This window comes from Pelodiscus sinensis, chromosome 2 (assembly GCF_049634645.1).
Source record: "Pelodiscus sinensis isolate JC-2024 chromosome 2, ASM4963464v1, whole genome shotgun sequence".
In the NCBI taxonomy this organism is placed as follows: Eukaryota; Metazoa; Chordata; order Testudines; family Trionychidae; genus Pelodiscus; species Pelodiscus sinensis.
Genome location: NC_134712.1, coordinates 82,701,283 through 82,724,489, shown reverse-complemented (window position 1 = coordinate 82,724,489; position 23,207 = coordinate 82,701,283). Strand labels below are relative to the sequence as shown.

At 42.6% G+C, this 23,207-nt stretch overlaps 1 protein-coding gene across 14 annotated transcripts in view; it reads left to right on the top strand.

The window, feature by feature from the left end:
• The window catches only part of EPB41L3 (erythrocyte membrane protein band 4.1 like 3), a 207,961-nt gene that overhangs the window by 86,623 nt on the left and 98,131 nt on the right, over positions 1-23,207 (top strand). For 13 of the 14 annotated variants that reach the window (XM_075920937.1, XM_075920938.1, XM_006139003.4 and 10 more), the window contains exon 2: positions 17,206-17,405. In XM_075920937.1, coding sequence (XP_075777052.1) covers positions 17,217-17,405 — 189 coding nt within the window. In that variant the 5' untranslated portion in view covers positions 17,206-17,216. The remainder of the gene's footprint in view (positions 1-17,205; positions 17,406-23,207) is intronic. The other variant, XM_075920939.1, reaches the window with a different exon arrangement.

The window sequence follows — 23,207 nt, the reverse complement described above, 5'->3', positions numbered from 1 at the left end:
TGAATGTCATTTTTATGTGCATGACTTCACCAAGGTCAGTGGAGTCTCCTCAGTGGTGAGTTTAGCCCAATTAACTTTAATCCATCTTTCAAAAAAAGTCTCGAAAATTGCCATTAGAATTGAAAACAATTGAATAGTTTTTATATGGCTGGAAACTATGCACTGATCTGATATAACTAAAGGCCCATGGGAAAAGTAGTCATCCAAGCACCTTGTTACGCATGCTATCTGCCAGCTGTCTCATTGTGACAGACAGTCTTATTCTAAATGATTGATTACATTTTAAAAAAATCTTCATTCTGGACGGGTTTACAAAGATGAACTGGCACCTACTGAAACTGAATATGAAGTGGGCAGTAACATTTTTGTTCCTATGTTGGGACTGATCATCTGTACAGATGTAAATTATGTTCAGAGCTATTTTCAAAAATAACATATTAGCAACTGGCATAGACTAACAACAAATGATGGAAAAGATAGGCACTTTGACAATATTGATTTTTTCCAGCTGCCTTTGAAAACTTCTGTTTCAAATGCTTTTCTCCTCTCTTTTTTGATACTTGGTGGGAGAGGAAGATACAGAAATACCAAAACCAAAAATGGGAACAATATTCACTTACCTGTAAAAGCTTAAGGATTTAACGCTTCATCTTTCTCAACATACAATAGATTCATGAGTGTGTAAAGCAACGATGCATGGTAACTTCATGAATAGTTTGTTTGTGCCACTATATAATGTAAAGCAGAAGTGGCTGAGTCATTAAGATTTCATGGAAATTAAAGACAGCATTTAGATATTTCTGACTTATGTGCTAGTCTGTGATGTGGGGCTTTCCCCCCTTCTACTTAATAGATTTTTTGGTTTTGGTAGTTTTTATTTCTTTGATCTGGTAAAATAATTGGGTGAAGAGAAAAGACTCTTGCATAGAATGGAATGGATGCTCTTGCATTTCTAATTCTCTAACTTATGTAATGATTGTCTAAACATTTGCTTGTGAGTGCTGGGATATGAGAATTATAGATAACACAGGGTATGTAGAATGTTGTTTTTTAAAATAATTTAATACAGTATGTTTACCTGAAAGGGGAGTGACTGCTGTAGCTATCGACCTCCCCTTTCATGTCTGAGCAGATTATGCAACTTTTTATTAAAGGCATTCTCCTGGCTTTACTTGAGCTAAGTAAGAATGAAGTCTGAAGAACTGATGACTGAAGCACATTCCGTTTTGCAAAGCATTAAAAGAAGCATTTAAGTGGTCAATGTGTCCCCCTGTAGACAAAGCCTTTCACAGCATCATCCAGGCAATGGATTGAGACTAATGGTCCCCACACCTCAAGAAAGTGATGAGGCAGTAACTTGAGCTCTTTCCAGACTCTCATCTGTACCCACTGAGATTCACTGCAGCCTTCATCAGTCATAAGGCTGGAGATACTGGCTGATGCATAGTGATAAAAGTAGGATAAATGAACACTTGGTTCTGTAGTTGTTCAGAAAGATGAAAATCTCAAGGAAATTTAAACCTGAATATTCAAAACCACTAGTCTATAGAGAAACATATTGTGACATTTTTGTGGCTCTTTCTACCCTCCTTTCATAATGGTTTAATGAAATATTTATCATTTGTTTGCATTAATAGTAATAATAGTAGTTTAGCTATAATTTCTTCTATATGCCTTTTTGTTATGTAAATGTATTAATATAAACCAACAGTGAAGGAAGTCAGCAATTTCTACTCCCTCCCCCCAACCATCTCCCGATCACTTTCTGTATCCTATATTCTTAGTTCCTTCACTTTCTTCTCCTCCCCCTCATAACATCTGTTTTCTTTTTCAATCCACCATTGTTTTTCTACAGAGTCTATTATTTTACTATCTCACAGTACTTTATTGAGGTCACAATACAAGATGTGGATTAAAGCTGCTCAGTAATAGGCAGCTTTATGGAACACTGTTAAAACAACAGGAGGGTTTTTCAAATGAACTTGTATATTTCTATACAGACTAAATAACAGTAAAAGCTTTGCTATATAGTCTGCAGTTTTCAACAGTTAAATGCAGGACTCTCTGGAATGCTTATGTTTGCCTGCTTTGGTGTGGTGATTTCTTTAAAACTGGATTGCTAAATGAAACTGTAGCATTTGAGGGTACATAGGGGAATGATGCAATGTATCTTAGGAGGCGATGGGGGTAAAAACTTCAGGGCCATATTCTCTGCTGTGGGTGAAATCGGTTCACTGCAGCAGAATGGAAAGTGTCAGGCAGCTGCTCAGGTGGAAGGACAAACAGGGAACCCTTTCTCCCAGGCAGGTTAGAGCAGCCTGGGGGCTATTCTAAGCTGTGGCAACTAGTAAAGATCTTAAAGGAATTATTCATTAGCTGGGGATAGCCAATGCATGCTGTGCTCTGGCCACACCCTGTCTTAGGTCTGTGTTGTGCTGGACATCCTGTCTTAGGTCCTAGGTGCTATGCTCATGTAAGATGACACTGTTCTGGTTCTACTCGTGCTGAAAACTGCCTCTCATTAGAGAATCTCCTGCAGAGCTGATGCAGTAGTTTCTGTAAGCTTTCTGCCATTTCCTGTCTTTTTTTTTTTAATTTATGCATTTGGCTTTGTGATCTTAGACACTCTGTAATACACAGCAAGTTAGTGACCTAAATTCAAACACAACAATCAATAGGCAGCAGGAGGGCAAACAGCCTCTGTGGAAGAACCAAGCACTGAGTCATTGTTGGGCAGCAGGGAGATCAAAACACAGAGTGGCAATGTTGCTTCAAACCCACTTATCAGAAGGGAGGTAAGAGATTGTTTTTCAAACCTAACCCCCTCAAGGCCTTAATGGAAATGATGATGGGGAGGGGGTAGGCAGGTGCAGCATGAGCCACTATAGTTCCAAACACCCACCATAAGTCCTCATCTACTTTTCCTGGAGGTCTTTGTCTTCCCAGTTTAGTGTGCGATGAACCAGTATTCAGCCCTGAGAATTTCACATACGTGAACACAAAATTCACAAACGTTTTGAGGAAATAAAGAAGGATGTCAATGTGAAGTCATCTACTAGATTAACTGATAAACCTAGGTTTTTTGGTTAATCCTGTCAACTACACATCTTCCCTCCCTTGCTGCCTCTGATAGAGAGGCAGCAGCGTGGAGGGTGAGGGGGACAGGTGGGAGCCGATACATACAGGGAACTGGCTTTTAAGCTGGCTCTCCATGTGTTCTGGCTCTATGGACCTGCCTCCTCTCCCCGCTTGCTGCCTCCTGCACAAGTGGGGGAGGGACAGGCAGGAGCCGGTGTTGGGGGAGACAGCTTTTAAGCCAGACTCCCTCCAGAACCGGCTCTGCGGTGCTTCCTGCCCTCTCCCTGCACTGCTGCCTCTATGAAAGCTGGCAGCATGGTGGGGGGGAGCAGGGAAGGCTGCGGCAAACAGAGGCTGCTCCACAGCAGCTGCCCCTCTCCAGGGGTGGTCTGAGCTCCCTGCGGACAGGGATTGCTGCTGCGGAACAGCCTCTGTCCACAGTGAACTCGGGCCCCCCGGGGACAGAGGCTTCAGCCACCCTATGCTGCTGCTTCTATATCAGAGGCAGCAACACAAGGTGGCAAGTGGATCTGGTCTATGCAGGGAGCTGGTTTTTAAACTGGCTCCCATTGTGGACCAGCTCCTGCCTGTCACCCTGTGCTACTGCCTCTGATAGAGAGGCAGCAGCATGGGCTGATAGGGGGCTCCCTAGGAATGGGGCTAGGAGTGCACCGACTGCTGCCTCCCCACCCCGGGAACTATTGGATAGTCATGTAATCAATAATACAGCAGACTTCTGATAATCTGGCACCTTTAGGACCCAGGGGGTGCCGGATTATCGGATATGCCAGAGTATCAGGAGGTACTCCGGCAGGGGGGCTGTGAGGTGTCTGGGGTGGGGAGGTCTGGCAGGGAACGGCGCGGCATGGGGCAAACCAGGTGCTGGTGAGGGGCAGCACTGCAAAACCAACCTGGAAGCACCCCAGCTGTTCTGCCCCACAGCTTCCCCAAGTCCACCGCTGCTGAAACTGACCAGCGGCGGACTTGGGGAAGGGCGGGCAGAGCAGTTGGGGTGCTGCTGGGCGCCGAGCAGGGGGGTGAGGGGCGGTACTGCGGGATTAACTGCTGCTCTGCTCTGCACCTTTCCCCAGGTCCACAGCTGGTCAGTTTCAGCAGTGGCAGCAGGGGACTTGAGGAAGTGGTGTGGAGCTGCTCCAATTGTCCGGCTGGCTGGAGCACTTCCAGTTGGTGCCAGACTATTGGAAGTGCCGGACCACTGGATGCCAGACAATTGGAGTTTTACTGTAATTTGTGCGGTTACATGACTATTCAATTACATGCTGTCTAACATTCCAAAAAGGAATGTACTTTTTCGATGTGGAATTTATTGGTCTAAAATGCATGAAGTCTTACAGTAATTTTGTAAATTATTTATAGCTCATGCTTAAAGTGCAAGGATCTGATGCATGGTCAACTCCTGCACTAAATAAATATATTTATTACTTGGTTTTAATAATAAGATTGTCCTCAATATACTAGAAAAATGCTATCCTTTTCAGAAGTCATTTCTGGACAAATATGATCCTTGTTATTTGGAACATAAATATTAAAATTGGGATTCTTGCTTTGTTATGTAACCTGCAAAGTTGAGCCTAGTGATTTATAATGTTTAGAAATTATCATAATTAAGAGAGCTTTTCTCAAAGGGCATTAATTAGATCATTGAAGTTTTTAAATATAAAGCATTAATCAGTATATTACAGGAAATAGCAACTATATTTAGTTCATTCAATTACAATGTTTGCTTTGTTATTACATTGCTGTTTATTTTGAAATTCATCATCAGTTTCTCCTGTAATTTGGTTTTATGTTTACATAACATATTCAGATTTTTTGGAGGGCGGGGGTTATTGAAAGTAGATGAAGTTCTATGAAACTCCTCCCCTGCATTGCATCTTGGGTTATACTGGCCTCTAGCTTTGATGAACAGAGCATTTTGAAATCTGTGGCCTGCAGGTGCAGGGTGAAGAAAGACCTGTATTTGTTAACTTGGAAGCAGGGTTTGAAACTCTGAATGGCCATGTGCATAAGGAAGGGATAATAGGATTTTTTTCTGCCAGGAGAAGGAGTGGGATAGATTGGAGTGTGCACTTTGCCTCACAGTAGAATGAGGAAAGGATAGTTTTTGAGTTCTGCATATGGAGCATGAGGTAATATGCTGTTTTGTCTTAATCATAACAAATAATTGGAAAAGGGAAGGTAAAGTCTCTGGTTTGCACATGGAAGGTGCGAAGTCAGTGTTGGTGTCTCTTCGTACATAAACTGCAGAATCATTATAGGCTAGGGATGTAAATGATTAGTTGACTACCGGTTAAGCATATGCTTATAGGGTAGTCAAGTGGTGACTTGACTAGTGGCTCCCCTTGCACTCCGCCACCTCTATCAGAGAGTGGCAGCAAGGGTGGGGAGCAGGAGCCTGTGCTGGGGGAGTCAACTTAAAAGCTGGTTCCCCCCAGCAGTGTCTCGGCAGGGAGGCAAGGGAGGCAGAGGCACAACGGGGAAATGGCGTGAGTGGGGACTGAAGCAGTCCCTGTTCACTCCAGGTCCCAACCGCTGCGCTTCTGCCTTTGAAATGTAACAAGAGTCCCACGGCCAGCCCTGGCTGCCATGAACAGGGGCTGCTTGGCAGCTGCTGGAGCAGTCTCTGCCCACGGAGAGCTTCGGCCCGCCATGGGCAGAGGCTGCTTCACAGCAGCCTTCCCTATTCCCCTTCCCCCCACTGCCTCTGATAGAGGCAGCAAGTAGGGGGTAGGGAGGTAGCACCATGGAACCAGTGCTGGGGGGAATCATCTTTTAAGTGGGCTCCCAGTACCGGCTCCTGTTTCCCCTCCCCCCCCACACACACACCTTGCTTATAGAGGCAGAAAGGGGTGGGGGAGTGAGTAGTCAATGCTCCAGTCAACTACTCGTTAACATCCTTAGTGTATACAGTATTTTTTAGCTTCAGTGTGAAGTAGTCATCTTTAATTATACATTCTTTGCTGCATTCTTCAAAACTGTAAAGGCCTGTATGTAATTCAGTAAAGCAAATTAACTTCAACTAGAGCTGTGTTGTATTATACAAGCAAGGTACTAACAAACTGCAACAGGACTTACTTACCAAAAGTGAAACCTCTTTCTAAAGCTGCTGCATCCCTCTGTAGCTCTCACTCAGCCCTAGCTAATCTTCTCCCCCCTCCTTCCTGTTTCAGCATTTTTTAGGGATGAGAATTTAATTTTGGGAATCTTTGGTTTCCAAATTTTTAGGCAAAATTATATTAGATACCCAAATATGAATCTAGGTATTGAATCATGTTGCTCAATTTGTATTGGTGACTTGTTTATTTTACTTTGCATCTGATTAACCATTTCAACAGGTAGACATTTAAACAATTCCTTTTTAGGAAGAGGAACGTGACCCCAAGCTTGCAGTACATATAAAAAAAAACTTCAAATAACTCAAATCAAGTGTCTCTTTGTCTTAAGTGTATTCTGCCTCAGATTTGTATCCCTTGTTCTATGGGTTTGCAAATTTTTGAGATCACAGGGTCATATATTTGGCACCAAAACCTATTGATTAGCTTGGAGTAGTAGTGCTGATAAGTTGTTTCAGCTAATAGCATTATGTTTGACAAAATCTATACATATGGTTTGTGTGTACATGTTTCTTGTTATATATAAACAAAAGTGAGAATTTAAATTACACCTTCGCTGCTTTTTAACATTCCTGTGCTATTTATTCTAAAAAACAGACTACTTTTCCCCTCAGATGATGATATTTAATTTATAATAGTTGAAATTCAGTGATTGGCGATTGAGTTGTAGAGCAAATGTTAGTGGATCATATGATCTTGTTTCAACTTCTGAGAGGGAGAATGATGACTTATACATTATCTTTAGGTGTTTTCAACCAGCATTGGATAAAAAGAGAGAAATCCTAAATATCTAACAGTTGTAATAAATTTGGATTTAGAGTTAGTTAGCTATACTTCCATTTATGTTTGGAAGACAGTGGCATAAAACTATTTGGCTTTAGTATTTAATCCTTGACAGTTGGCATAGATAAGGCTAATATTATGTCACGGAGGCTGCGGAAGCTATGGAAAATGTGACTTACAGTGACCTCAATAACGCTGGAGGCCTCACAGGTGACTAGTTGTTGCTGGCAAAGGGGTCCTGCCCCCACAGCTCCCCTGCCACTACTCTGGGCCACTGAGAAATGGGGTCACTGCAGCTCCTGGCCCCGGAGGGCTGAAGTATCAGGGACCCGGACCTTCCTTCCCATTTTCACAGGGATGTTTTTAATAAAAGTCAGGGACAGATCACAGCTACTGTGATTTTTTTGGGGGGGCGGTGGAAAGGGGGGTAGTTATTGCCCATGACTTGTCCATAACTTTTACTAAAAAAAAAAAATCCATGACAAAATCATAGTCCTATGCATAGAGAAGTAAATAAGACATTTGGAATAGGAGAAGCTTGGGTTAACAAAATCCATCTGATACTTTGGGAATATTGTGTCTAAGTAGTGACTTACAAAGGCTCGATAACACACAAAAAATGCTGAGACTTCAGAACAACTAAAATGAAATGTAGTCTCAGAGAATCATTCTAACAAAATTGTACCTCTCTACTTCAGGTAGAAATTTTCTAAAAGAATCTTTTAAAAAATGGAAAAATATTTGTTTAAAAAATATTGTTCAGCAGAACTGGAATAGACCGTAACAAATATTTTTCCACATTCATATAGTAAAATGAAACTTTCAAGCCTTATATTCAATTCACGTGTTTTGACGTTGCCCATTACAAGACAAACTTAGATATAAATGCTTATTTCCACTAAATCTTGCGATAAGTATCTTTTGTTAGAAGAGAAGTCATATGAGATACAAAAATTTGTTCTCCTTCAAGAGGTATCTCTGTGGGTGCTCCACTCAGGTCTCGGTATGTCCTCACACCACTGATCGGAGAGTTTTGCCTAGCAGTGCCTTCCCTCACTGCACATGTGCAGTTGCTGTCTCACGCAGTTTTCATCCGTTAGGTGTGAGCCTCCCTCAGTTCCTTTTCTACTCTCCTTGGCTGCAAACAGTCACAGCAGTGCTCTCCTTTCTGGCAGCAAGTAAAAAAAATAGTGTAGTTAGCTTAAGAGTTATTAATAGTTTGTCAGTTTATAGTTTTGTTTTACCTAGTTCTTTACTTTTTTTTTTTAAAGAAAAAAAATTAAAAAACCATCTTCCCCATTTTTTCCTCCTCCCTACTCTATTTTTCTCCAAATTTTGAATCTTCACATTGGTTCAACATGCCAGGCTCTCCTGGCTTCAAGAAATGTGATTCATGTGCTGGTTTCTGATGAACACGCATCCTGTATTAAATGCTTAGGTGACCTAGTGAGTGTCAAGTCACGCAAAAGTGCCCGCAGTGTCAAAACATAACGGCCAGAGAGAGGAAAGACAACAAAATGGGGCTGAAGAATCTCTTCTGGGAGAATTCCCTCCAACCACCAGAGGATATGTCCCCAGAGACACAGCTGCACCCACAGAGCCTCTTCAGTGCCACAGGCTTCCCTGGCATGATCACTGCCCACTATGTTCCAGGCCACTTGTTCTCTGGTGCCATCAACTTCCAGCACTGTGAAGAAGCGAAAAGTGATCTTAGCTAAGACAGCTGAGTCAGAACCGAAATGGCAAACTACCCCTTGGCACCTGCTGATGCAGTTAACTGGCCAACACTGACAAAGCTGGACATGCTGCTGGTGCTGGCACTCACAGGCAACCTGGCACCGATCAAACAAGCCAGTTCCTAGCAGTCAGAATTAAAGCATGCTGGGGCCCAGAGCATAAGGTGGCACCTAACAAGATGTGCCATGTACAAAAAGCCCCACACCCAGCTTCACCATCTTCAATGGTGCGGAGAGTAGCTTCACCAAGGTTAGTTACCTCACTCTAGCCCACATAGACAAATTGCAGAAATTCTTTCTTACTCCTCCACACTGTCATTACCATGAACTGAACATGGCTGCATGCATGGGAGTAGATTTTCGTCACAGCACTCATTCCCAACTGGCTTCATGGCACGCCATTCAGCACCAACCCTTTCAACAACCCCCACGACTTCTGTGATTTAACCACTCATGGCCATATCCATGGCAACAGTTTCACCCTCAGTGGTTTCTTTGGGAGCCATGGAACCAATATCGCCCCCACTCCTCCTGTCACCAGCACATACAGCTACACTGTGTCCAGCTACCATGGCACATTGGTCACCATCTCATCCCCCTCCTTTGGTAATTACCCAACCGGATCCAACAGATGATGAGAACTTATCTCAGTCTGATGATTCAGAGAGCCCCACAGGCCCCACAGTCTTCTGCTGCTCCAGGCAATCCTCTCCACCAGCAGATGACCTGAAAGAGTTCGAAGAATTATTCAAACAAGTGGCTCAATCTCAGGACATTGCACTCCAAGAAGTGAAAGACAAACAATTCAAACTACTCAAAATACTCCAACCGTGTACATCCTCCAAAATAGCATTACCCGTCCATGAGACATGGAACCATCAGATGTACTTTGGCAGATGCCAGTCTCTATCCCTCTCACCAACCAGAGAGTGGATAGAAAATACTTTGTCCCGGCAAAGTTTCATCTCCCATCACCATCCAAACTCATTGGTCATGGACTCTGTCTAGACTGGCAAGTTTTTCCACAAAAGCAGCTGCTTTTGCAGAAAAACTTGCCAGCTGTCTACACTGGCCACTTGAATTTCTGCAAGAACACTGACTTCCTACTGTCTGAAATCAGTGCTTCTTGCAGAAATACTATGCTGCTCCCGTTCGGGCAAAAGTCCTTTTGCGCAAAGCTTTTTGTGCAAAAGGGCCAGTGTAGACAGCTCAGATTTGTTTTGCGCAAAAAAAGCCCCGATCGCAAAAATGGTGATCGAGGCTTTTTTGCGGAAAAGCACGTCTAAATTGGCACGGACGCTTTTCCGCAAAAGCACTTTTTGCGGAAAAGCGTCCATGCCAATCTAGACGCTCTTTTCCGCAAATGCTTTTAACGGAAAACTTTTCCGTTAAAAGCATTTGCGGAAAATCATGCCAGTCTAGACGTAGCCCTTCAGTACAAATCTATGCCTCAAAAGAAAGAACACAAATGACTGGGTCTCTTTGGCCGGAAAGTATCTGCCACCCTCCTGTTCAGAATATCAAATAACCCTGCCCTTCTTACTAACTATGATCATGCCAGTTACTCCAGATTACAAAACCTCTTACAGGACCTCCCTGAAAACAAGCGATCTCATCTCTATCTATCATTAAAGAGGGCCAATCTATAGCAAAAACAGCTCTCCAAACTGCAATGGATGTGGCAGACACAGCAGCTAGGACCACAGCTACAGCAACAGTAATGTGCAGGGCGTCATGGTTACAATCATCGGGAGTCCCAAAGGAATTCAGAGAAAGGTGGAGTACCTTCCCTTTGATCGGAATCAGCTGTTCGCTACAAAAATGGATGAGATGTTACACTCAATGAAAGATTCCCATGCCACACTGTGTACTTTAGGCATGTACACCCTGCCTAATAAAAGACGCAGATACACCCCATACCAAAGACCATGGGGCTATGGGAGGCCAAGAGACTTGAACTATCAAAGGCAACAGCAGAGGCTGTATGACAACAGGCCCAAACAACGTCCCAATAAAAGGAGGGATCAACGCAACCAGTCCTCCAGTACACAACCCACTTGAAAACAAACAGCAGATTTGAAGTTTTGGTCTGGGCTCTGAGTGACCACCCAAAGATCCAGTGCATCCCCAGATAATTTTCAGTCACCATCTGAGACCCTTTTACAACAATGAACCCTTATTACTATGGACAAATGCGATCTCAAGATCATCAAATCAGGCTACATAATCATCCCTTTTATGTCTATACCTCCTTCCCTGCCCCTCCTCTGGTACCCCTCTCACAAGCCCCTATTAAAAGCAGAGGTAGAAAAGCTGCTTAGCCTAGGGGCGATGGAATCATTTCCCACAGAATATTGAGGAAGAGGTTTCTATTTTCTGATTGACAAGAAAGCAGACTGTTGGAGGCCCATTTTAGATCTCAGAGAGATCAGCAGGTTTGTCTACAACAGCAAATTCAGAATGCAACTGTTATTCCAGCAATGGACAAAGGGTACTGGTTCTCAGCCCTCAATCTTCAAGACACATATTTTCATATAACCATACATCCTGCCCACAGGAGTTTTCTCAGGTTCGTATTAGGACGAGAACATTGCCAGTATTGAGTCCTTCCTTTTGGTCTGTCCATGGCCCCTCAAGTATTGTCCAAGACTTTTGCCAAAGTCATGGCCATCCTCAGGAGGCAGGGGATTATTATTTTTCCTTATCTCAGTGACTGCTTAATCAAGTGTCCCACACATCAACAAACAATAACCATGACAAATACTACCAGAGATTGCTTCTCCCAACTGGACCTCCTTATAAATATCCAGAAATCTACCTTATAACCTACCCAAAAGATAGAATTCATTGGGGCGCTCCTAGACGCAGTGACAGCCAAAGCCTATCTCCCACTGCAACAATTCCAAACATTATATGACTTTTTCAGGGAAGTCAAACAAGCTTCCTTCACCACAGCATACACCTGTCTTCAAATACTGGGACACACGGCAGCCACAACCTACATCATCTTATTCACGAGACTACATATGCGCTGCTTACAGTCCTGGTTTGCTACTGTCTACATTCCCAACCAACATAGCTTCACAAAGCACCTTACACTCCACCAGTAGTCCTACATGCTCTTAACTGGTGGGCCTCTCCTTATCAACATCCTGGAACTCAGGGCAATCTGCAAAGCATGCGCTCACTTCCTTCCCCGTATAAAGGGCAGAAACATTCGTGTCGTCATGGACAACACATTTTCTATGCTCTGTATCAATCGACATGGTGGTGTCCGATCACACTCACTATTTACAGAGGCAATCAGATTTTGGAACTGATGCCGCAAGAACCAGATAACACCAACTGCAACTTACATACGATGGCTGACAAACTGAGCAGACACTTCTCTGAACAACACAAATGGGAACTCAGACTCAGTGTTCTCCCAATTTTTTGATATTGGGAATTCCTGATCATAGATCTATTTGCAACAGCAACCAACCACAAATGCAATTGATTCTGTTCCCGAGCAGGTCAGGGCAAGAGATCGGAGGGAGGCACCTTCATCATTCACTGGATTGCTCTCCTATTCTATACTTTCCCACCGATTCCCTTACTCTCCAGAGTAATCAACAAGATCCACTCAGACCTGGCCACAGTAATTCTGATCACTCCCTACTCTCCGAGACAACCTTGGTTCCCTTACCTACATCACCTATCAATAACTCAACTGATTCCTCTCCCCATGAGTTCCTACTTACTAATCCAACACCAAGCCAAGACCCACTACCCGAACATCAAAACCCTGAAACTCATAGCATGGCCTCTCCATGATTCCAAAAAGAAGAACTTACGTACTCAGAGAGTGTTAAGCAGATCCTACTCAAAATAGTCGACGTTCCTCCACAAGATACACCTACCAAAACAAATGGAAATGCTTTCAGGAGTGTTGTAGGATTCGTCAATTACAACCAAACCCCACTCGCATACCTACTGCACTGGAATACTTAATAAAACTCAGCAGCGCAGACTTCTCCATCAGCTAGGTTCGTGTCCGTCTCTTTATCATGGATTTCCACGAACCAGTCGACGATCTCTCACTCTTCGTACACCCGGTGACAAAGTGCTTCTTAAAGCCTTATTGAAAACATGTCCAAATTTACGCCCGCCTGTACTACCTTGGGACCTTAATCTCATACGACACTCACTAGGTCACCCTTTGAACCACTAGCGACAGCCCCACCATAACATCTATCCATGAAAGTGGCTTTCATAGTGGCAAAAACATCTGCGAGATGCATGAGTGAAATCGCAGCCCTCGTGGCTCACCGACTGTATACTACCTTTACTAAGGATAAGGTCATGCTCAGGTTTCATCCCAAGTTCCTCCCCAAAGTTATATCAGACTTCCACCTGAATGAACCCATATACTTATCCACATACTTTCCTAAATCCCACACCTCTCTGAGAGAATCCATGTTGCACACCCTAGATGCCAGACAAGCCCTCGCATTTTACTTAGAAAGAACCAAGGAGACCAGGAAATCAGACAGACTCTTCATCTCTTTGTCCGGTCCCCACAAGAGAACAGCTGTCTCCATGCAGCAGATTTCCAAGTGGATTGCAAGCTGCATATATATGGCTCCCTAGCTTCCACCACAGATGATTAGGGCACACTCCACACATGTGGTGGCCACATCAACTGTTTTCCTACATAATGTATTACTAGTGGACATTTGTAGAGCAGCAATATGATTTTCTCATCATACTTTCGCACAACATTATGCCCTACAGCGAAGACACCATTCTAGCAGATGTGTTCCTTGCTTCTTTAAATAAATGACTCCAACGCCCACCACCATACGGCGGGTATTGCTACTTGGTCACCTAAATGGAGCACCCACAGGGACACCACTTGAAGGAGAAGAAGTTACTCACCCTGTGCAATAACGATGGTTCTTCGAGATGTGTGCTCCACTACCCTCCCTTCTTCCCCTCTACTTGGAGTCCTTTATCAGATTTCCTGTAGAAAAGGAACAGAAGGAGGCTCGTGCCGCACCTAACGGATGAAAACAGATTGAGATGGCAACAGCACAGCACGGGAAGGCACTGCTAGGCAAAAATCTCCAGGGACCACTGAGACCTGAGTGGAGCACCCACAGGGACACTCATCTCCAAAGAACCATTGTAACTGCACAGGGTGAGTAGCTTCTTCATCCCAAGAGCTACCTGATAAATACATTGCGCAACAATGATTTCCAAGTGCTGATAATCTGGCGTGTTATTAGTGAAGACAATCCTGAAGAAAATGGGTTGATTCCATTTTAATCAGGAGTAATTCCATTTCCATTAGTGATTTATTTGTGATTTACATCGATGTAGCTAATATGAAAATCAGGCTTCCTGAGTAAAAATCTTAGTGAATTGTATATATTATACTCTTGATAAATAATGTTATTGAAAATTGTATATTGTCGAGTTAATTTTTTCATTGGTTTTGTAGTTGTAGTAATTTTGTTACTTCCTGATCTCTTCATTTTTGTATACTAGAAAAGCCAAATATATCGTTTTCTATTGAATCTGTTGAATGAATATTTGAATAGTTAGAGGATATTATCTGTGTTCTCAGTTGTACAAAAGAAGGTGTAGAATTTTAGGACTTTTTTTTTTTTTTTTTTTGAAGGAATAATTTTTTTAAATGTGGTTTATAATAGTGAGACAATGTGGGGGGAAGTAGCATCTTTTATTGGACCAACTCCTGTTGATGAAAGAGGCAAGCTTTCCTGTTTACACCGAACTCTTCTTTCAGGTCTTGACTTGAAGAAGAATTCTGTTTAAGTTTACAAGCTTGCCTCTCATGCGGACAGAATTTGTTCCAATAAAAAGATATTACCCACCTTGTCTCTCTGATATCTGGAGTCAGTACAATTACAACAACACTGCAGAGAGCAGTGGTTTAAAATAGTGGTAGTAGTAGCATCAGATGAAGGATAGGTCATTACATGCTGATGTGACAGATGGGCAATGCAAAACTGCAGGAGATTAACCTTATTTTGCAATTTATTTTTTAACGTAAACAAAAATGAATGTCTTAATGAATTGAACTCTGAATTGAACTCTGAGCCATAATCAGATCTTATAAAGTGACCTCCAGCAATTTTTTCTCTCCTGATCCTCTCTGTATGTATATATATATATATATATATATTGTTAAAACAATAAAATTGTTAAAGGATACATTTTATATACTGTGTGAAAGAAATGTATTGAAAAATAGATGGTGTTCTTCAAAATGAATCTCTCAAGCGATAATAGATTAAATATTTGAGGACAGATTTGCATAGTGTGGTCTCAGTTTTCATGTTCCTTACATAATTTTTGTGTCTGACTTGTTGCTTACAATGTAAGAATTTACCTAGACACTCTACTAGGGATGTCAAATCCTATTTAATTAGTTAACCTGTTAAGCATTTCATTTAACTGGTTAACTGATTAAATGGGAGCGGGCAGATCCCCCTGCTGTGAGCAGGGGCTGTTCTAACCTGGCTGCTTCCAGCCATAAATGGGGCTGCTGGCTCCCAGACCACATAGGACCAGAAGTGGCAGCCCCACTTGGGCTGGGAATCAGCAGCCCCACATGGGGGCCTGGTGGGGCTGGAGCAGCCCTCCGCCCTCAGCGGGCCACAGGCCGCTCTCCAGGTACTGGTTAACCATTACCTGGTAAGCATCACCAGTCAAGGGCTGGGGTTAGGGTTACCTGTTAATGTCCTTAGTGCACGCTACACAAAAATTGAACACATATTATTATTTATTTATTCATTCATCATTTATGTGCACAAGTGAGAGGGCACAAACTTTGCACACAAAGAGCTATGCTTGTAAAAACAGAGCCCTTTGTAAACTTGTTCTTCACTGTATGGAAAATGTCGACCAGCAGATTGACTTATCAAGTTATATTCAAGTATATATTTCAAGTACCTCACTAAACATTTTCATTAAAACAAAGAACTCTAGTAAATGGTCTGGAAAAAAGATGAACCCATTAAAATGCAAAGAACAGAGGGAACCAAACTTTCTGTACTAGCAAGAATCACTAGCTTAATCTGAGAATAGATAGTGGACTCATATATCATATTAATAAGCAGCTATATGATCTGTGGAATTGCTTGTAATTGGAAAGTAACTATGGTTACAGTTAAAGAAATTATGATTTGATGATGAACAGAAGTAGATTGAAGAACCTGATTTTTATAAAATAGCTTAAATCAAGATACAGATTCATAAGACACTAATGTCTAATAAGGCTCACGCACTGATGGGTAATGCTAAATTTATTCATAGCGTCACTTGTGCTAATGTAGAATCTGTTGTTCCTTGTTGATGTAGAACAGTGGTGATGGTGTTTTTTGACTGGGTTTTGTTCCTTGTTGGAATTAAGCTCTATGTTACTTTAATGTGAAATATTTTCTTGCTAATATTTTCATGGCGATTTATTACTCAGTGAAACTAAGCTCAAACACAAAATTTTCATACTGAGGCTGCTTCTTATTTCCATTAACCTCCCACCACTCCCGCAAAGTTTAAATGTCTTGGGATAAAGTAATAAAGGTTTTTATGTTGTTATGGATATTTAGGCATACATAGAGGAATGATGAAAAGTATGATTGACTGTGTAGAGCTGAATAAAATATAAAGCCAAATTCTACTTATTCAAGTAGAGCTTAATAGAAGTTAGTAGTACTGTGGGGAGCACACATAATGTTGATACTGATTTTTGAGAGATTTCAGAGATATTTCCCTTAACTTATTATGTGAACTAGTGCTAGAACCAATAATAGCTCTAGATCTACAATGAATTTTTATGTGCATTCACTGAATCTGTGTAAATATAACACTGTTTAAATATAGCAAAGTGGTTAATTTTCATGTAATATCTGTCTGTCAATTAAATATTAACACTGAATATACTGAGTATTGTTACAATTTTCAAAAACCCCTAAATCCCATTTTCAAAAATAACTTGGGCACTAAGGAGCCAGAATTGTATTGATGTTAAGTGAGACGAAGGAATCCCAAATGCTTCGGGAAAATCAGTGGAGCTTAGGTTCATATGTCATTTATATGCTCTTGAAAATTTTATTCGTCTTTTTTTATTAATTGATTATATCTAATTATTTTATTAATGTATTTTTCCTGCAATATCTCATTAAATGACTGTAATACAGAGTGAAATTTTATGGAGGCATAAACTGCTTTAAAATTCATAAATACAATTAGTCCTAGTACTCTATGTCAAGAGATGCTTTTCCAAGAAACTAAACAGAGGAGGCAACAAATGAATATGGTCCACTGTACTTAGATTTTCAGGGCCAGAAACAATGAGATAAAAATGTAGCGGTTATCTTTCTCCATTTTCAATTGCAACCGAAAAAGAGAAAATAGCAACAGTTGCAAGAACAATATTGAGTAGGTCTGAACATCTTGTTTTACAGAATAATCAACCATGACTACAGAATCAGGATCAGACTCTGAATCCAAGGATCAAGACCAAGATCAGCAAGAAGCCCCTGCTCAGCAAGGGACAGCTGGGACACAACCTCAAGACCAGCAGCAGCTGAGTGAGGAACATCAGAACGCGATAGACCAGTTCTCTGCTGTGGCAGCACACAGTACGCCTGTGAAAAAAGAGCAGGCAAGTGAACCTTTTCTAGGTTTGGTGAATATGGTTGATTAAATGCTATCTTATTAACTAATGGGTAGAAGGTAACGTGGTTTTGTCAAAGCAATTTTATTTTCTCAATTAAAAAGTTTCATTTGTTTGACAGTTTTTGAGACTTAATAAAGATTTGGACTGAGTGGTCCTTAAGGCTTAGAAATATTTTTGTTCACAGACAGGAAATATGTTTTAAAATTAGTGTCGCATCGCCAATAGCTGTTATCCTTAAAAGCAGGGAGGGAAATCCTGCAGTCTTCTGCTATGTCAGATCACACTTCTTTTTAGAAACTGTGTAAGTGTTTATAGGAATTATTTTCACACTCATGCCTGCCGAAAACTGATGTTGTGCATGTTCATCCGATGTATGACTGATGCAAAATCTTTTAAACCACTATAGTTCAAAAATGACTGCATTGTAATTACTCTTACGATGAGCTGTTTTAGCTTTGAAGAATTATTAAATAGTTATTCATTTTTTTGTTCATTTATACATGTATCATAGCATAGTTATGATAAATGATCATATCACAATTTAATCTCATCTTTCCTAGTCATTATGGGTATGTCTACACTACAGCACTAATTCGAACTAACTTAATGAGAATTAGTTAATTCGAAATAAGCTAATTCGAATTAGTGCATCTAGACCTAAAACTAATTCGAATTAACATTTTGCTAATTCGAAATAGCATGTCTACATTGAGTGGACCCTGAACCGAAGTTAAGGCTGGCCAGAACCAGTGCTGGCAGGGCATCAGGTTAGGACTTAGAGTGTGGAGCTGCTGCCTCAGGCTAGTCGAGGGCTGTGCTTAAAGGGACCCGACCCCCACCCCGGACAGACCGTTCTCAGGGTTCCCCTCTTGCTTGTCTAACTCGATGAGAGACAGCAAAGCAGTCTTGTCTTGGAATGCCCTGAGTGCCCACACTCGGCACATCACAGCACTCGGCCATCAGCCTGGCTGCACTTGCCGCAGGCTGCTATCCGGGGGGGCCAGTCGGGGAGCTGTCAGGATCCAGGAGGCCCTGCAGGAGAGCTTCCACCCCGAGGAGCCCGCAGAGCCGCCCCAGTCCTCTCCATCGGGGGCTCGTGCCCCATTCCTCCCTCACCTCCTTCCACTTACTCCTCCCAAGCCCCCCTTCCTGATGTAAAAAATAAAGGACATGTGTGTTCAAAAATAGAAACTCTCTTTATTTAACAAAGCTGGGGCGGGGGGGTTAACCTCTGGGGAGACTGGGAAAAGGAGGTGGAAGAGGAAAAGAGAGAGGGTGGAAGAGGAGAGGGGGAAACGTGGGAGAAGGGAGCTGGAAGGGGGAAGCCAGGGGAAGGAGGAGGAGGAGGGAAAGTATAAAACTATGGTACACCATATCTTCAGTCATGTGTACAGATGTGGTCTCCTCGCCTCAAAAAAGATATTTTGACCTGGAAAGGGCTCAGAAAAGGGCAACTAAAATGATTAGGGGTTTGGAACAGTTCCCATATGAAGAGAGGCTAAAGAGAGTGGGACTTTTCAGCTTAGAAAAGAGGAGACTGAGGGGGGATATGATAGAGGTATATAAAAGCATGAGTGGTGTGGAGAGGGTGAATAAAGAAAAGTTCTTCATTGGTTCTCATAATAGAAGGACTAGAGGACACCAAATGAAATTAATGGGTAGCAGGCTTAAAACTAATAAAAGGAAGTTCTTCTTCACACAGCGCATAGTCAACCTGTGGAACTCCTTGCCACAGGAAGCTGTGAAGGCTAGAACTATAACAGAGTTTAAAGAGAAGTTAGCTAAATTCATGGAGGTTGGGTCCATGGAGTGCGATTAGTTAGGGGGTAGGAACAGTGTCCCTGGCCTCTGTTTGTGGAAGGCTGGAGATGGATGGCATGAGACAAATCACTTGGTCATTGTCTTCGGTCCATCCCCTCTGGGGTACCTGGTGCTAGCCACTGTCGGCAGACAGGCTACTGGGCTAGATGGAACTTTGGTCTGACCCAGTACGGCCGTTCTTATGTTCTAAGCTCAGGGTCGGGGATTTCACTAGACCAACTTGACTTTCATGCAGACCTGCTCCTGGGTTTGCATGTGGCCTTTGGTGGCCAGACTTGCAGCTATCCTGCCCTAGACGGCCACATTCCTGTACCTAGTGTGGAGATCGTGGACGTTGGAGGCCTCCCCCCAAACCTCAATGAGGTCCATGATCTCCGCACTAGACCAGGCGGGTGCCTGCCTCTTGCAGCCATGGGCAGGCTTCTGGGAGCCACCAGCCTGGTCCTGGGAAGAGGCGGAGGGCTGGGTGACAGCGGGTGGCTGGCTCATACCGTGCCAGGTGTAGGGTCTGCTGGCTGGCTGCTTGCAGGCTTGCAACTGACACAAGCACTGTAGCCAGACCGTGCCCCTTTAAGGGCTCCGGGGCCAGGAGGGAGGAAGAGTTTCCCTGGTTTGGCCCAGAGTGGCCACCAGGGCAACCTGGGAAGGGCTAGCCTCCAATTAGTTCGAATTAAGTGGCTACACAGCCCTTAATTCGAACTACTTAATTCGAACTCGGCGTTACTCCTCGTAGAATGAGGTTTACCTAGTTCGAATTAAGCGCTCTGCTAGTTCGATTTAAATTTGAACTAGCGGTTTGTATGTGTAGCCCCTATTAAAGTTAATTCGAACTAATGGCTGTTATTTGAATTAACTTTGTAGTGTAGACATACCCTATGTGAGGAGGGACTAGCTTTAGCAGATAAGAGACACTCCATTAACTCAGGTTATCTGGAAAACTCTACTCTCAGGCTACGTCTATACTGTATGATTATTTCAGAATAAGCCATTCTGGAAGAAATACTCTGAAATATCTTATTTGAAATAGCGCGTCTACGCTTCAGGGAAGCCTGGAAATTAGGCTGAGGCAGGCTCCCCTAATGTGGATGTGCTACCTCGATTTAGAGCCCCAGGAGGCACTGGAGAGTAATTACTTTGAACGTCCTTGGGGGAGAAGCTATTTTGAAATAACATCAGTGCAGGGTCCACAATATTGCTATTCTGAAATAGCTGTTTTGGAAGAGACGTTATTCCTTGTGGAATGAGGTATACAAATGCCAAAATAAGCCACCCATTACTTTGAAATTATTTTGAAATAATGGGCTAGCTGTGTAAATGCTCACATAGTTATTTCAGAATAACAGATGTTATTTCAAAATAATGCTGCTGTGTAGATATCCCTTAGTGTCATAGGGTTAATGACCCTTGTTTAATCTAATTCATCTTTGAAGTATGCAATAAAAATTAGTTTAACCCCTTCTGAAGTAAACCTTTTAACCAATTCAGGGTATTATCTTTGAAATGAGGCAAAGATGGAAAATGTGGACATATATTTAAAGCATTCTTTGTGACCCATGACTGCTCATGTGTAGGTTGTGTATTTTGAATTTGAAGCTTTCTCACTTGGTTCTTAACTGTGTGCCCAAAGTTTTGCACTCAGATTTACTCTGGGAGTAAAATTGCAGGCATAAGTCATTTCTGGCACAAATTAATTGAACTCTGAACCATGATCAGCTCATTTTTGTGTCTAGCTGGTTTGCCCAATGTATTTGCATCATTGAATACCTTAATTATGTCATTTGTGCCGGCAAATAATTGTGGTGCAAAATTAAATTATGTGCTTATAAATCTATCCCTTTCGTAAGAGGTGCTATTCAAGTTCACTATTTGAGAATCATTTTCTCTTTCAAAGCTCACACACCAATTTTTGCCATTTGTCTCAACTGGTCCTATGAGACTGGATGGATGACATGTACTCACAAATTACTTAATTATCTGGGTAGTTAAAAGCTCTTAAAAAGCTAGATTTCTCAGAAATATGGAACCTTTTGACTCTAGATCACCAGTTTGACTTCAGAAGTCATTACTGTGAGATGACTGTACAGGTTGAACTTTTAAAATCCAGGACTTTCTGGTCTGGAAATATCCAGACCATGGATATTGCTGAGCCAGACAGCCCTGGCTGGCAGGCCTGGGTTGGGCTGGTGGTGGGGAGCGCAGACTCAGTGGGGTGGGGTGGTAGAGCGCACAGCCCTGGCCAGGCTGACAGCAAGGAGCGCAGCTCCAGCTGGAGCTGGAGCTAGCAGGGCCAACAGCCAGAAGCATAGCCCTGGCCAGGGCTGTCCCCTGGGAGTGCAGCCCCAGCGAGGGCTGGAGTCAGTGGAGCCAGCAGCTGGGCACGCAGCCTGGCCATGGCTGGAGGTAGCATGGCTGGCCCTTGTCTGGGGAGACATCTTAGCCAGCGCTGGCATGGTAGGGGGCTGGAGGCAGCAGGGCAGGTGGCACTGAGCACAGCCCCAGGCAGGAGCAGCTCCTACAACTGAGTAGAGCCTTAATTTCCCCTTGTCCAGCAAACTCTATGATGTGGGACCACTCTGGTCCTGAGAGTGCCAGACAAGGGAGGTTCGACCTGTAACCTATTTGAAATAGTATTCTTAGAATATTTCCTAGTGGACAAATACTCACATCACAGAAAATACCATTGACGTGTCACTAACCAGCACCATTGTTGGCTGTCTCAGCAAAGAGGGCAAAAAGCAAATGGGCAATGGGCTTTAATTTCTTCTCATCCTTTGCCCTCAATTCCTCAGTCTCAAAAGAGAGAGAGAGACAGAGTGAGGAAGTTTGTTCTGCTGTTACTACCAGTTTAGTGTGAGAATCCCAGGGACAGGATATATTTGATTATCCATTTACAATGGCTTTCTTTACTGTCATTACATCCACAAGAAAAGTGGTTTTGTTTTTAAAAGAAGAGAAGTAGTATCTCTTTTTTTTTTTATAAGGAATATTGGTGCTGAGCCCCTCCGCCCCTCTTGAATCTACTCCAAAACTGAATTCTGTCCAACACAATAATTTAACACATCTTTCTCTCCTAACCCAAGGTGACATAGTGAGAAGAAAGTCCATGTGCCGGGCTCTAAACACCTAGCATCTACCTAATTGAAAACTTGTAGATATTTGGCAGATTTACTACTGTATCTTGCCTGATGCAGAGGCTGGACAGCATGGAAGACCACTGTTGCTAGATTCTGTAATTCTGAAAGCATTGTTGCACTAGATTATATATAAATGAGAGAGAGAGACAAACAGACTCACATACTTTGGCCATGGTAAAGGCTGTGGCGTGTAAGCGCGCACGCGCGCGTGTACACACACACACACACACACACACACACACACACACACACACACACACACACACACACACACACACACATCTATCTTAGTTTTTTTTTAGAGCACTGTAACCTGAACTGGCACTCCTCTCCAGATGTAGCTTTCTGCAGGAAAGATTTCCATTACGTTGTGTTTCTAAAAATACGCAGATGCAATCAGTTGCAATAAAATTTGTGTTCCTTATTTTCTGCTATTGAAACTGAAATATGAGTTAATTTCACCCCTCCCCCCCTTTTTTAACAGCTATTCTGGTTTTACTTGGCTTTTTCTCCGACATGACATAAAAAATAACCAGTCTCTGCTGAAATTCATTACAAAATGTTAAATTTTGAGAAGTTAAGGTAATGCAGTAATGGCATGGTAACATGGCTACAGCCAGCATACTTACATAACTGTGCTAAAAGAGCTAAAGTAATGTGTAAGTATAATGCACCATTCAGGTAACCTGATTTGATTTCCATAAGACAAATTGTTAGGCCCTTGATAGTTAATGAACAGCAAAGTGGGAAGCCTACCCAGCTTGTGTGCGTGCGCGTGCGTTTGCTTAAAGCTGAGATGACCATATTGTTTTAAAACCGGTGTTGAACCCCA